The 14,907-nt window shown below is 50.7% G+C and overlaps 2 protein-coding genes across 8 annotated transcripts in view; both read right to left on the reverse strand.

Annotated features, from left to right (window-relative positions):
• Positions 1-788: 788 nt before the first annotated feature.
• Positions 789-10,505, reverse strand: CD33 (CD33 molecule). Of its 6 annotated transcripts, none has more exons than XM_040632968.1 (7): positions 9,300-10,505; positions 8,206-8,589; positions 7,724-8,002; positions 7,486-7,533; positions 6,107-6,203; positions 5,790-5,871; positions 789-1,542 (listed from the first exon to the last, which is right to left on the reverse strand). In XM_040632968.1, exons 1-7 carry the CDS (start codon positions 9,337-9,339, stop codon positions 1,378-1,380), a joined length of 1,095 nt encoding a protein of 364 aa, XP_040488902.1. In that variant the 5' UTR covers positions 9,340-10,505; the 3' UTR covers positions 789-1,377. The 6 variants fall into 6 exon arrangements, with proteins under 6 accessions (XP_040488902.1, XP_040488901.1, XP_040488903.1 ...); XM_040632967.1 differs by lacking the exon at positions 9,300-10,505 and adding an exon at positions 8,652-8,801; XM_040632969.1 differs by lacking the exons at positions 5,790-5,871; positions 9,300-10,505 and adding an exon at positions 8,652-8,803.
• Positions 10,506-14,322: 3,817 nt separating this feature from the next.
• LOC121103337 (myeloid cell surface antigen CD33-like) overlaps positions 14,323-14,907 on the reverse strand; it is a 5,110-nt gene continuing 4,525 nt past the window's right edge. Inside the window, exon 7 of one of the 2 annotated variants that reach the window (XM_040632947.1) lies at positions 14,323-14,822. The gene's annotated coding sequence lies outside the window, so the exon portion shown is untranslated. Of the gene's footprint in view, positions 14,826-14,907 lie in introns of both variants that reach the window. The other variant, XM_040632946.1, reaches the window with a different exon arrangement.

A 14,907-nucleotide genomic window follows, 5' to 3' on the forward strand; every position in this document is an offset into this window, starting at 1 on the left:
CAAGCTGATTTTTAAATAAAATAGTAGGTTTTTCAGGAGGAAGATTACAATTTCCTGCTTGCCTCCACCAACCATCTCAACCCTGACATCTATTTTTCAGTTTATTTTGAAGGATGAGAAGGTGCCAGATAGATGATGACCTGGTGATGGGTCTTCCTGGAGGAGGGACGTGGATGCATGAAGGTGGTGAGGAATGAACAAGCCTGGGGGCATTTAGAGAATGACAGGAGGGATTGATAGGTTAGGAGATGGGGATGCAGAAGCAGACTGGGTGAAATTGAAAACAACCTGGAAGAGAGGTCCGAAAACTATAGCCAGTGTCTGCTTTTGCAAATTAAGTTTTGTTGGAACACAGCCACATTAATTCATTTGTAGAATGTCTATGGGTGCATTTGCATCACAAACACAGAGTTGAATAGTTGCCCCAGAGTCCTTACAGCTTGCAAAGCCTGAAATATTTGCATCTGGCCCTCTAAAAAAAATTTCTGACCCTTGACCTGGAATGTCAAGTTAGAAGCTTTTAAATTAGTCTTTGGGGCTGAGAAGATGGAGAGGTATTTTGACTGTGGTCAGCCCTGAGTTTTAGGAAATTCTCTAAACGTTAATATGTGATTTTGCCTCTAACAAGACTAGTAGGAGGCAGGCAGGATGGAAAGGGAAGACTCAGGAGGGGAGAGGGATGATGCTGGAGACCAAGTCAGGGAAGGGACCCAGGGGGAGGGTTTTGTTTTTCTGATAAATATTCAGCAATATTTATCATTAAGGAATACATCTGTATCTACAGTTTATTTCTTCCAGCTTTATTGAGATATAATTGACGCGTAACATTGTGTAAGTTTAAGTTACACAATGTAATGATTTGATATATGTATACATTGCAAAATGATTACAACATGGGAGGGTTTTGAAAGTGAGACTGACACATTGCTGATGTGGTGTCCCAGACAGAGCATACCCAGCCTCTAGGTGAAGTGTCACCAACACCTTTCTGTTCAAGTGGGAAGGAACTAGGGTGCACTGAACTCTCACAGTGCCGCAGGGCTTCCGCTGGGTGTTTTCTATATGCACTTTTATTTACTCCCTATGGCAACCCTGTGAGGTGAGACTTCTCACATCCATTTGGCAAAGCAGGAAACCGAGTCATGGAGGGGTAAGATGGCTTGCCTGATGTCATACTGTTGATAAATGAAAGAGCGTGGATTCCACTCCAGGCCTCTCTGACTGCAAAGTCTTAGTTCCAATATAGCAGGAAACTCACATGCAGGAGTCCGTAAATCCATTGCCTATGGGGATGTTAACTCTCCAAGAATCAGCCTTTGGGTCCCCCTTCCTGGAGGGTACGGATGCTCCCTCTGAGACTGTGCTCTAGGTGGTTCCTCACTGGGTCCTGATCTCTGAGTATTCTGCACAGGTGGCCTCCTTCATCCTCTGAAAGCTGATGGAGGCATAATACGGCTCCTGCTCCATCTGCGAGGTGGGGGGCACGGCTGCAGAGCTTGGGGGCTCAGCAGGGAGGGCTGACTTGGACTCCCGCTGGTAATCCTGTATGGAGAGCAAAGAAGGGGTCAGAGCAAGGCAGTGAGGGTGTGGGGTAGGGTGAGGAGAAGGCAGAGAGGGTCCGTGAAGTGAATTTGATTCTCACAGGACATTGTTCTTTCTTCCATTCTTTTATCAGACGTTTCTTATGTAACAAATATAACACTATTGATTGCTTTCAAATTTTACCGAACACTCACTCAGACCTACGTGGAAAAGACTATAATTTTACAGAAAGAGAAACTAATACTCAGAGAGCTTAGGCGCTACCCAAGGTCACACGTCCGTTGGTCATGAACTCAACCCCAGTCTCTCTGGCACAGGACACACACACACAGGAGGGTGTTTATGAAAAGCTTCCTTTTCTTCTGGGTGTGTCTTCTTTATTCTCACACTGCTACCACATTCACAACACCTCTGACACCAGATGTGTGAGGTTTTCACCACACCAAGCAATTCTCCGACACCAGCCAAGTGGCCTACAGTGCAACTCAATTCTGCTGCTCTCTACCCAGAGGTCGTGCCAGAGCCCACGGATTAAGGGCTCAGACTTACAAGGCTGCCCCCACCCCCACTTCACCTGCCAGTTGGAGGTCCAGGTTGTCACCTGTGTTTCTGACCAACTGGCTATAAATTAGCAATTGCCACGAGCCCCACCTCAGGTTCCATTAATTTGCTAGAGGGGCTCACAGAACTCAGGAAAGCAGTTTACTTACCGTTTACCGGCTTATTATAAAAGTCTGTGATAAAAGACACAACACAGATGAGCATCCAAATGGAAGAGATGCATAGGGTGAGGTGTGGGGAGGGGGCGGGAGCTTCTACACCCTCTCCAAGTGCACTCCCAGCATCTCCATGTGTTCACCAACTTGGAAGTTCCTCGAACTCCATACTTTGGGATTTTTATGGAGACTTCATCATGTAGGCATGATCGAACACTAATTCCATTTCCAGCCTCTCTCCTGTCTCTGGAGAATGGGGGAGAGGCAGGGATGAAAATTCCAAGCTTCTAATCATGGGGTGGTCTTTCTGGTGACCAGTCCATCCAGGAGCCTACCCAGAGTCACCTTGTTAGTACAAAAGATGCTCTTATCACACAGAAAGTTCCAAGGGGTTTAGAAGTATGACCATTTTCTGCGGCAGACTAATTTCTCTAGACTTATGGCCACATTTTTCGAGAGTATTTCCACTTCCCATCCCCCCATTTTCTCTTGAACTCACTCCAATCAAGTTAACTTCCTCTCCCAGGCAACCAGATCTGCTTTTGTCAAAATTAGCTGTGACGGCATTTCCTAAACTTAAGGTTCATTTCTGAAAACCTATCTTCCTGGACTTTCTAGCATTTGAAACAAATAAGCATTCTCTTCTCCTTAAAGCTCCACCTCCTTTTGGTTATCAGGAACCAACCCTACACTCTCCTGGTCATTTCTTTTTTCTCGATGGTTTTCTTGCCGTCTCTACCTTGTATCTCTGGCTCTCCCAGGGTTCCGTCTGTGGACCTCTCCTCTCCTTTGTGGCTTCATCGACTATCCGACTTGATGTGGTTGCCCCCAAATCTCTGTGCCTCCCACCTGAACCCCTGTCCTGAGCTCCAGACTCTTGCCACATATATATTCCTGCACAGATTTCCTAAAACCCTTACAATTTCCTAAGTGAGAAGAGCGCTAGGAACATCTTTTGTTCTAATGTTTGGTCTTTGACCCTGGTTCCTGACACAGAGCTCCTAAATCCCTTGGAGTTTCCTGGATGACAGCAGCATCTTTTGTTCTAATGACGTAAATCTTGGTGGGCTCCTGAATGGGGGCTGGTCACAGAAAGACCAAGCCGTGGTTAGAAGCTTGGAAGTTTCAGCCCCATGTCCTCATCCTCCAGGAAGGGGAGAGGAGCTGAAAATGGAGGTAATGATTTATCATGTCCATGTGAGGAGGTCCCCATAAAAATCCCAATAGTACAGGGTAGGGGGGGAGGCTAGGGAGCTTCTGGGGTGGTGAACGTGTGGAGGTGCTGGGAGGGTGGGCACACCTGGAAAGGGGATGGAAGTTCCATGCATCTCTCCCATCTGGATGTTGATCTGTATCCTTCATCACATCCCTTTATAATAGATTGGTACACGGTAAGTAAACTGCCTTCCTGAGTTCTGTGGTCTGCTGTGACAAATTAATTAAAACTAAGGAGGGGGGTGTGTGGGAACCTCCAATTTACAGCCAGTTCGTTGGTCAGAAGCACAGGTGACGACCTAGGCTTGCGACCGGCCTCTGCAGGGGGGTGGGGCAGGCTTGCGGGACTGAGCCCGTCACCTGTGGGATCTGATGCTAGCTCCAGGTAGATAGTGTCAGAATCGAGTTGAATTGTGGGGAAAACCACACACACATCTAGCGATCAGAAGTGTCGGAGATAGTAGTTCTGTGTGGTTTTCCTTTACATTGTCATGCTTCTCAAAACACATAGGTAATTATGGTGAACTGCAGCCCCCATGTCTCTCCATATGCATGTCCTACCCACCATGACCCACTACCCACCCCCACACAGCTCTGCTTTAGGCACACTGTCCAACTTGCTGTTTCTCCCACACGTCAGGCATGCCCCAACTCGGAACCCCCCCAACCCTGCTTACATAGAGCTTTAGTGATGCTCTCAGGGCTCACATTTCACTCCTTCACTTCGGCTCTGGTGGGCGTTTTCTCAAAGACTCCAGTCCCCCATTCTTCCACCTAATTCCCCTCCAAAGCACCATTTCCTGTCAATTTCTTGCATATTTTTGCTACTTATCTGTTCACCGTTTTCATCGCCTCCCCCCTAATGAATGTAAGTCCTTGACTGCAGGGACATTTTATATCTGTAACACATGTATTTGTAAAAACACAGATATTACCCAAGCACCCAGAACAATCGACAAGGGGGAGGTATTTGTGAAAGGAACGGATGTATGCATGGTGATTGCAGATCATGTGCTCAGAAACCTCAGTGGTGCCCACCTTAGTCAGAGACTGATTGAATGATTGATTGATTGATTATTTTTAAAAGTAGTCTCCACACCCAGCAGGGAGCCCAATGTGGGTCTTGAACTCACAACCCTGAGATCAAGACCTGAGCCAAGATCAAGAGTCGGATGTGAACCACCCAGGCGCCCCCTTAGTCAGAGTTTTAAATAAATGAACGTCAGTTGGAGCTCGGAGATGAGCAGGACCAGGGTGGGATGATATAGACACACGAGAAGACGCGCACAGCCGAGCAATGATTCTGAGATGCGAAAAGCTCACTCTGCTTGAGGCAAGTGAGCAGGCTGTGGCGGGGGATTGAAGCATTGGAGGAGACTCTGGGTTTCCTGCCCCAACTGCCGGGCCAAGTTGTTTGGGCCCCCGACTTTGGGCAGTGTGGAGGAGCAGTGCTTTCCAGACTGGGGCGTATGGGACAAGGATCTTCATGGAGGAGAGCTGGGAGGGCTGCAGTAGGGTAAGGACTAAGAGGGGAGCTCAGCTCAGAGGGAGTGGTTGCATTACGCCGTGTTGAGACAAAGCACAGACATGCTACTCGGCAGCATATTGGTGCGAGAAGTGCCAGGCTGGGGCAGGACAGGGTCGGGTCTCTGGCGGAGCATCAGGGACACAAGTGCCATCAGAGAGGCAGACAACCAGCAGGAAGAATATGGTTAGGAGTGCATTCACCACGTGTTTCTGAGGCTTTGCTATCTGGGGCCTTGCTAACCTTAGAGGAACCGTCCCTGCCAGGGCTAGCCAGTCTCTAGAGATAGTGAAGGACTTCCGTGCAAGGATGCCTTTCACATGCAAACCAATCCGTCCAAAGCTCACACCCCAACCCCTCCTTACAACCCCTCTGGGCCACTGTTCTTCTGCCTGGTCACCCCAGGGCCAGGCAACTAGGGATGCCCCAACACCCCAGAGCCTGCTGAAATGATTCAAACTAGCCAAATCTGAGCCTGCTTACCCTGTCTCACCGTGCCTTTCCTATGGAAACTGCAGTAAAGGCCCTACCCACCTGCCTCCTGACCCACCCTAGCCCTGCCCCACGTGGTCCTGTGTGGCGCAGTGTGCCTCTCCTCCTGGGAACTGAATAACAGAGTGACTTTTCAGTGACAATCACCTCTTGATCGGTTGGCCTCAGATACCTGAATAATAAAACCTCCATTTTCAAACAAGCAGGAAGGTGATGACCTCATTTCTGGGCATGCAGAATGGAGCATGGCTGCGGGCCGCCCCAGGAGATGCCTGTGCCAGGACGCCCACGTGACTCACCAAGGGATCTGGCTCTACACCCGGGGGGATGCTGTCCACGCCCACTGCTCTCCGGGATGCTGTCTTCCTGCAGGTCTTCACTCTGATGGAGACACCAGGGTCTCTGACATAGGGTCACTCTTCTGAGGCAGGTTGAGGGTGGGGCGAGCCCAGGAGCCTTCATATCGAGACTTTCTAACAAGGTCCCTGTGCTCCCAGACTGCTGGGACCTGGGCTGGGAACACACTCATGCCTGGCACCCTTCACCCTTGCTCCAGGACCTCACGACCCCTCCAAGTTCCACTTCTCCCCCTCTCCCGCATACCCACCCCACTCACCCAAAGTAGATAAGGCAGAGGCAGAGAGCGAGCAGCGTGGTGATACCAGCTCCCGCAATGGCGCCTAGAATCAGTCCTGACCGGGTCCCCAGTTTCCCTGTAGACAGAGACACTTGGGGAGAACTCCAATCTTGATGAGCAGGCATGAGTCCCCTCCTCTCCAGCATGCAGAGAGGAGCACCTTTCCCCTCCCGTCCAGGGTTCAGCCCCGGTCTCCCACCCATTGCGGGACCTCAGCCTCCACCAGAAGGACGTGGTCTATGTGGCATCTTCTATCCACACGGTCTGGCCCGTACACTCTGTCCAGCCAATGCCATCTCTTCAAGGACCCAGGTTCTTCCCCATACAGGGTCTCTCTGCAACAGACCCCAGACCTGGCTGCAGCAGGACCAAGAGACTCTGGGCCTCGTGGGCACTCCGGAGAAAGAGAGAGAGACATATGCACAGAACTCTGTGGGACGCAGAAAGTCCCTCTTTCCTTCCAGGGAGGGTGTGTGAATCTCCTCTCCTGGCCTCCAGTAGTCCTATCACTCAGGGCCAAAGGTGGTCTTTCGTGCCTCCAGGAGCAGGTGGAAGCAGGGGATATCTCATACCTTCAGTTCTCCTCGTCCTTCCTGGCCATGCTTCCCAGGAGCCCAACACCCAAAGTGAGGGATGTGTCTCTGGGCATCACGTGTCAGCTATTTGGTGGGCACTGAAAGAGTCCTAATGGGGCTCCCTGCCCAGTAGGGGCCAGATGACATTACCAATGGGAATAGAACAGTGGAGGTGAGGCTGGGCTCAGAGAGAGGTCAAGGTGAGGGCTGAGGAACGATGGTCAAAAAATGGCCCAGAGACATTTTGGGGCCGTGAAACTATTCTGCATGATACCACTAGAGGGATACATGTCATTATAAATTGCCCAGCCGTAGAAGGTACAATACCAAGAAAGAACCATATTATCAACTCTGGACTGTTGGTGATAAAGGCAAGCCCATGGAGGTTTTATCATAACAAAGGTACCCTCTGGTGGGGGATGTTCACAGTGAAGACGCTATGCACGTAAAAGCAGGGCTTTGGGGAAAATCTCTCTACCTTCAGCTCAATTTTGCCAAGAACCTAAAACTCCCCTTCTAAAAATAAAGTTTACTGAAAATGCCTCAGGCCTTCAGAGACCAAAGGAAGACAAAGAGCATATTCAAGATGGTGGGGAAAACGGCAGGTCATCCTGGCAAGAGCGGAGGTCGAGGGTATGGGAGAGGACTGGTAAGGGGGCTTCTCATGTCTAACCACAGCCCCCCAACATACCCCCACCTGTTGAGTCTTAAGTCCCACTCTGACTTAACCTGACAGAGACCCTGGCCAGTCAATGCCACCATGGACGGGAGGCTCCTTCCTACCTGTGGTGTGTCCCAGGGAGACACCAGTTGTTGGGTTCCGTGTGGCACCTGGGATGGGAAGAGGGGATTTCCTTCTTCAGTGGGGCCGGGTGATATGAGATACATGTAGTCATCTCCCCAACCACAGAACCCACAGAAACCACAGAAACACAGGAGGGACAGTGCTTGAGTCCTTCTAGGTCCCACACTCAGCCAGGCCTCCAGGTAACACAGCAAGCCTCCTGAGCCCCACACTTACAGGTGACATTGAGCTGGCTGGTCCTCTCCACCGTCACACCAACTCTAGGGAAGTACACCTGACAGGTGAGGTTGGTGCCATGGTCCTGGGGCCGTGGGGTGAGGGTGAGCACCGAGGAGAGGTGGGTTCTGGGGCCCAGGGTGGTGAGGGCCGCTGACGTCCAGGAGAAGATGGGGGGCGTGCCCCACTCACAGGCCCAGGGCACAGAGCAGGTCAGGTTCCCGGGGCGGCCACACTCCAGAGTCTCCGGGATGAGGATGTCAGGTGTGTGGGTCAGGGCTGTGAGGAGATGGGGAGACACAGGAATCAGGACGAAGGTCCAAGGGGAGGCCCTGAGAGAAGCCTCAGGGTTTGGTCCAGCTCCTGCTTCTGAGTCCTGACAATGGTTACCCCCAACCCCTCCCAGGAGGGGAGTCCCATCCCGCCTCTGACCCAGGATCCCCGTCCTTCCCCTGTGGCCTCTCTTAGAGTCCGCTTCTTACCTGTCACACGCACGGAGAGCTGCTTCCATCTGTAAGTATATGTCACGTAAGGACCTCTCTCCACCCTAAAGAAGTATGTCCCCGAGTCCTTTCTCTGTGCGTCTCTAATATCCAGGGAGCAGTTGTAGTCCCGGGGGGCCCCGAGGAGTCGGAATCGGCCCTGGGTCTCCTCCTGCACTTTTCTATCTGGGTTGTTTGTGGCCACTGGAGCACCGTGAACTTCATTGACCCCTACCCGGAACCAGTAGCCGAGGGCAGGGGAAGACGGGGTCCAGTAGTCCGTGGGGTGGGAGAAGTTGCAGGGCACACGCGCACACAGGCCCTCCTGTACCGTCACGGTCTCCTGCACTTGTAGCCGGTATCTCCGATCCTGAGCCAGGGACCCTGCGGGGAATCGAGGGTCAGCGGCAGCCCCCCCCCGCCGGGCCCGCCCTCGGCCCACGCACCTGCCCACAGCAGGGACAGCAGCAGCAGCAGCAGGAGCATCTTGAGATGGGGGGTGTGTGGGCTTCCTGCGGGTGAAGGAGAAGAGGAAGGCAGTGGGAGGGAGGCTGGGGGGACCCACGGGAAGCTGGGGAGGAGCACAAGGCCTCGTGGTTCACAGAAGAGGAACCGCAGCTCCAGAGCTCCCCCTCTCTCTGCACAGTGCTGGCCACACCCTCGGCCGGGGATCAGGGAGACCCACCCAGGGAGGAGAGAGCAGCAGCGGAGCCCGTGTGCAGCCCCCCATCTCGGCACTTCCCTCTGGCACCAGAGCCTGGACCAGGACCTCTGAGGACACCTGAGGCATGGGACACAGTGAGTCTCCCAAGGTCCTCCCACCTGAGGGGCTTGTCTGAGCAGCACTGTCTACACCGGGGAGCTAGTCAACTCCCGGCTAGACCCGGAGTCACAGTCTCATCTAGCCCCTCGGCTGTTCTGTCCTGCAACGTGGAGGGTTCTTTAGGTCTGAGTGCGCGTCTGGGGCAGAAGAGAAGGGATCCTGGGCGACGTGAAGGCAGGAGCCATTCATTCATTCATTCATTCATTCATTCTCCATAAGCTTAGTGAACATCTGTGTTGGGGGAACTGGGGACAAGACAGATGGAACTGACCTGGTCTATCCCGTGACATGGTCCCCACGAAGGACACCATTTCCTCCGTAGACACGTGGTGCTGTCCCTGCGGGGTTCACAGCTGCAAACACCTGGACTTTTTAAATGTCTGCTGACCTACTGGGTATTTTCTAAACACACAAGGATGGGTTCTTTTTTCTTTTACTTCTATTATGCCGATTCATGAAGTTTCAAGGGCATCTCCGAAAGGAAAACTGTGTAGTATCTTCATGTAAAAGAGAAGGGAGAACAATGCTCATGAGCCAGTGGGAAATCTTTTCCATGCATGTTGTCTACACAGCAGAGTGTGGACTGAAGCAGTTTTTCTGGTTCCTCATCACATAAATTGGCATTTCCTGTGATGCACAAAATCAGCTTCTGGAGATGAAATGTGGTTCAGAACACGTGTTACTGCAGAAACCACGAGCGGCGTGGTCATACAGCTGTAATTAACGTTGTGGGTTCTGCTGGCGTGGTTTTCCATCTCATTCTGTGAAGTACACATCTGGCAAAGCATTGATGTCTACGTATACAATGGAACCAGATAATTGCATTTGCCGTCATACAATTGTAAGGCCTTCCAATCACAGTGGTACCTACAGAAATGTTCCTTAAACATCACTACCATAGAGCTGTTTTTGCATCTCATCTGATAAATAGGGAATTGAGTCCCAATTAGTGAAATCATACCTTATTCCAGGTTATTCAAAGTGTAGGATTGTGGCACGTAATAGAAGACCCAATGCAACTGGGTTTATAGTCGAGAGAGTTATATCATTTGCACGGACGGGAAGGTTTTGTACGTTCTCATTATGCTTCTTTAATGAACGTTGTACTTTTTATAAGGTAACATGTACCCTCTTAAAGTGTGCCTTTCTGTGACTTATGACCAACGCAAACCTCCACAGTCGAGGCATAGAACATAAGCACCAACACAATGGGTTTCTGGAACCTCTTTGCAGCCCATTAGTGCCTCCTCTAGCCCCAGGTAACCATTGACCGAGTCTCTGTCATGGTGAATTAATTTTGCCCAGTTGAGAATTTCCTAGAAATGGACTCATTTGTGTGTTCTGTATTCTTTCACTTAGCATGCTACTTTTGAAAGAGATCCAAGAGGTATCTGTAGTTCATAAGATATGATGACTAACTGGGCCGCCTGGGTGGCACAGCGGTTAAGCGTCTGCCTTGGGCTCAGGGCGTGATCCCGGCGTTATGGGATCAAGCCCCACATCAGGCTCCTCCGCTATGAGCCTGCTTCTTCCTCTCCCACTTCCCCTGCTTGTGTTCCCTTGCTGGCTGTCTCTATCTCTGTCGAATAAATAAATAAAATCTTAAAAAAAAAAGATATGATGACTATTATTCCATTATATGGGTATCCTATAATCTTTTATTTATTCACCTATTGATAGACATTGGAGATTTTCAAGTTTGGGCTATATGAAAGTGAAACTTTTAACGGACGTATTTTCATCCTCACGAGTATATACAAGAAGTATAATTGTGAAACTAACATAAGATTGCGTCAAACATCCTTCAATTAAAAAATAGACATAAAAAATCCTAAAGAAGAAAGAAGACCCCTCCCCCAAAGTGTAATTGTTGGCTCAAAGAGTAACTGCATGTTTCACACTACTAGAAATTGCTAAACCACTCTCCGAAATGGATTGGACCTTTACCACGCCTGTCCGCCATGTTCCAGAATTCCATAGCTCCACGCTCTCCTTAACACTGGATGTTGACAGCCTGTTAAATTTTAGCAATTTTAGCAGAAGGGTAGTGATTTCTTGATGTGTTCTTAAATGATTAAATTTATTCTCGTTTAGACTTAGCGACGTTCCGTTGTTATCACCTTCAATTCTGCGAAGTTGGGTGGACAGACCACCTTTTGATTATCTGCTCTTCTCTGGTGGACCCTTGGGTTGCTTTCACCTCTCAGCGCTTATGAATAATGCAGCCATGAACACGGATGTAGAAAGAGCGATTCAAGTGCCTGCCTTTGACCCTTTGGGTGTATGCCCAGATGTGAAATTACTGGATCTCGTGGTAATTCAGTGTGTACGTTGTTGAGGAACTGCCGTACTGATTCCGCAGCAAACGCGCCATTCTACAATCTCACGAGCAAAACACAGGGATTCCACGTTCTCTGCGTCCTCACCAACACTTGTTAATTCCTGCTCTTGGTTTCCATTTTGTTTTTTTGTAATAGGCATTGGAAGGAGTGTGAAGGGGTCTCTCATTGTGCGCTTGCAATCCACGTTTTGATGAGTTTAGAAGCTGAGCATCTTTTCCTGTGCTTAGTGGTCATTGGGATACTTTCTGAGAAATCTCTATTCAAATCATTGCCCATATGTAACTAGAGTTGATTCGGGTTTTGTTGTTGTTGTCGCTGAGACACAATTTTTTATACAATTAGGTTTTGTTTGTGTCTTTACTTTTTTTTTTTAAGATTTTATTTATTTATTCAACAGAGATAGAGACAGCCAGCGAGAGAGGGAACACAAGCAGGGGGAGTGGGAGAGGAAGAAGCAGGCTCATAGCGGAGGAGCCTGATGTGGGGCTCGATCCCATAACGCCGGGATCACGCCCTGAGCCGAAGGCAGACGCTCAACTGCTGTGCCACCCAGGCACCCCCGTTTGTGTCTTTACTTCTTGTTTGGTCTTGAGAGTCCTTGATATATTCTAGACGCGACCCTTTCATCAGATACATATTTGTAGGTCTCTTCTCTCTGCCCCTTTTCTTTTAGGTCCCTTAAGAGTGGCTTTTACAGAAGGGCAGGTCCCTGTTCCCCAAGACGTGTGTCATGCTTGAAGTGACCCACTAGTGTATCAGGACATGGAAGAACAGGGAACGAAGGTCCGGGGGCCCGATGGGGGACATTTAGGGGTGGAAAAATCCCTCGGGCCATGCAGTGGGCTGAATAATGACCCCAAACATACCCAGGGCTTAAACCCTGGGACCTGTCATTGTTCCCTTACAGGAAACAGGGCCTTGCAGATGGGACGAAGGGATCTGGACTGTGGGGCTCACCCTAGATTATCTGGGTTGGGTCCTAAATCTATCCGAGTGTCCTTCTAAAGGGGAAACAGAGGGTGACTTCCTGCACTCACAGCATGAGGCAACATGACCACAGAGACCCAGAGTGGAGCGGTGACACCCCACGTTAAGGAATGCTGACAGCCACCATCACCCCCAAGAAGCAGGAGAAGGATTCTCTCCTTGAGCCTCTGGAGAGCATGGAGCTCAACCACTCTTGATGTCTGGGCAGCAAACCTGATTCTGGATTCTGTGATTCAGGACATAGCCTCCAAGATGTATCACCTTGGCATCGTGACCCTTCCAGGCTGAAGGAATTTGAGAAATGGCAGGTGGAGGAAGGACTTTGTGACTTTTCCTTCCCTCTCCCCACAAGAATGGAGCCGCCCAAGTCTGAAGACAGATGGACAGATAGAAGGATCCAGCAAGCAGGTGTCATCAAGCCCCTCCAGTTACTACCCAGAGCTCAAACCCTTTGTTCTCCCAGGGGTGGCTCCAACTTTCCACTCTTCACCAAATCGAGCAAAACCCCTCAGGTTTAGCCGTTTCTGTGGGTCTTCATTTCCTTGGGAGACTCCTGTGCCACATAAATCTCTTAGGAAATACCTGCGTATACTTTCCTCTGGTTCACCTGTCTGGTGTCCCAGGGTCCCAGGGAGATCTCAGCAGAGCAGAGGGAAGCAAAATGTTTCCTTCGGAACACAGCTTTCTGACCTCCCTGGGAGAGCTTACATTTCTTCTGCATCAAGCCCCCGAGCGTGTGGCCTTTGTTACAACAGCCCCAGGAAGCTAATACAGGCGGGAAATCAGAGATGCCCACTCTGGGGGAAATGCAGACAAGGACAGGGAACAGCCCTCATCTCCAGACCCCCGCTCTGCTCCTCTCTGCAGCAGAGTCCTCACAGGCTTCTCGAAACCCCTGCTGCCATCTCCCCTTGTCTGACTCTGCTGAACGTGTTCCAACCACACCTTCACCCCTTTCCCGCCCCTTCTGTCCAGTCTGCATTCTTGGGTCCCTGTGCCCAATGTGTTCTCAGGTGCCTCCTCTTGTCTGTTGCCATCAGCCACTTTCCTCCCCCATCGACTACCCCCTTCCACTAGCTGCATGACTTCACATCTTCGCCTGGACCCCTGCGCCAACTGGGCAGTCATAGCCTGCTCCATCCCTGATTCTCCGAATGAGTATCTCTAAAGTCCTTGACTTCCGAGTCCTGCCAGATGCTCAGGGAAGACACTGGGCATCATGCTTGCCCCTCCCCTTCCCCCACTCCCCACATCCATTAGAAAATCCTGTCTGTTTTATCTTCCTGATGCATCCAGAAATAAGTCCCCACTATCCCTGGTTGCAGCCAGCATCACGTCCTGCCTGGAGTCGCCAGCAGTGCCCTTCCCCATTTCTGTCTTGCCATCGTGGACCCACTCTGGCTGGTCCTGAGCAGAACAGCCACGGGGATCCTGTTGAAAGGAAAGTTCCATCATATCTTTGCTCTCCTCAAAGGCTTCCTGATTCTTGCGATTTCTGCAAGGTTCACATAGTCTCCACCAGGAGAACGTCTGCACCCCTATGGGGTCTGCGCTCGGACCACTGGGTCTCCACCCCCGTGAGGCTTCCACTCCCTCAAGGTCTCCACAGCTTCGGGGTCTGCATCCCATGGGGTCTGCACCCCCACTCCCACGGGGTCTGCACCTCCAGGAGATCTAACCATCATCCCAGCACCCCCACCTTGCCCCCCGTGCTCTCCCCCTCATCCTCTTCTTTCCACGCCAGCCCTCCTCCTGTCTCAGAGCTACTCCCTCCCCTTTCTCCATGCTCCATTTCTTGGCATAATTTTCTCTCAGGCAAATACAGAACCTGCTTTGTCACCTGCCTTCCAGACTTTGCTCACCTGTCACCTCCTCAACTCTTGCTGACGGAACATGGTCCCCAAAATGTCACATGCTGCTCAGTCCGCATGATTTTTCTGCAAACACATCTTCTACCCAAAGTGCTCTAATATCATGTCTTATTTATTTCTTTTGATTTCTTGTCTCCAGAAGGACAGGTTCTGGATGACCAAGATTTTGCTGTGTCCACCTGTGCGCCCCAAACCAAAACAAGATGGCGTATAGTAGGTGTTCAGTGCTAGTCGTTGAAGGAGTCTTTTAATAACTGAATATGACTCGGTTCAAAATCATGTGAGATTCACACACACACACACACACACACACACACACACACACAGCTGGGTGGCCTTTAAGACCGAGCCTGACGAGGATTAGGACTTGGAAATGCAGGACTGGGGAGGGAAGGGCACTTCCGGAGAAGGGAAGGCACATGCAAAGTCTCAGCTCAGGAAAGCCCTAACCCAGCTGGGCGTGGAGATGGTGCGAGAGGCAGGGGGAGGGGGAGGTCTCGGTGGAGAGTCCGGCAGGAAACGGAGCACACCAGGCCTTCAAATCCAGCCTCTTTGCCCCTCAGTCTTGACACTGGTGAGGAATCATAGCCGTTCCTGCTGTGGAGGAAGTGGACAATCATGGTGTCCCAAGACTCAGTGTATGAGGAGAGGGAGGGAGGCTGGAGGCAGGTGGTTAGAG

This window comes from Ursus maritimus, unplaced genomic scaffold (genome assembly GCF_017311325.1).
Source record: "Ursus maritimus isolate PB19 unplaced genomic scaffold, ASM1731132v1 scaffold_19, whole genome shotgun sequence".
Taxonomy (NCBI): domain Eukaryota; kingdom Metazoa; phylum Chordata; class Mammalia; order Carnivora; family Ursidae; genus Ursus; species Ursus maritimus.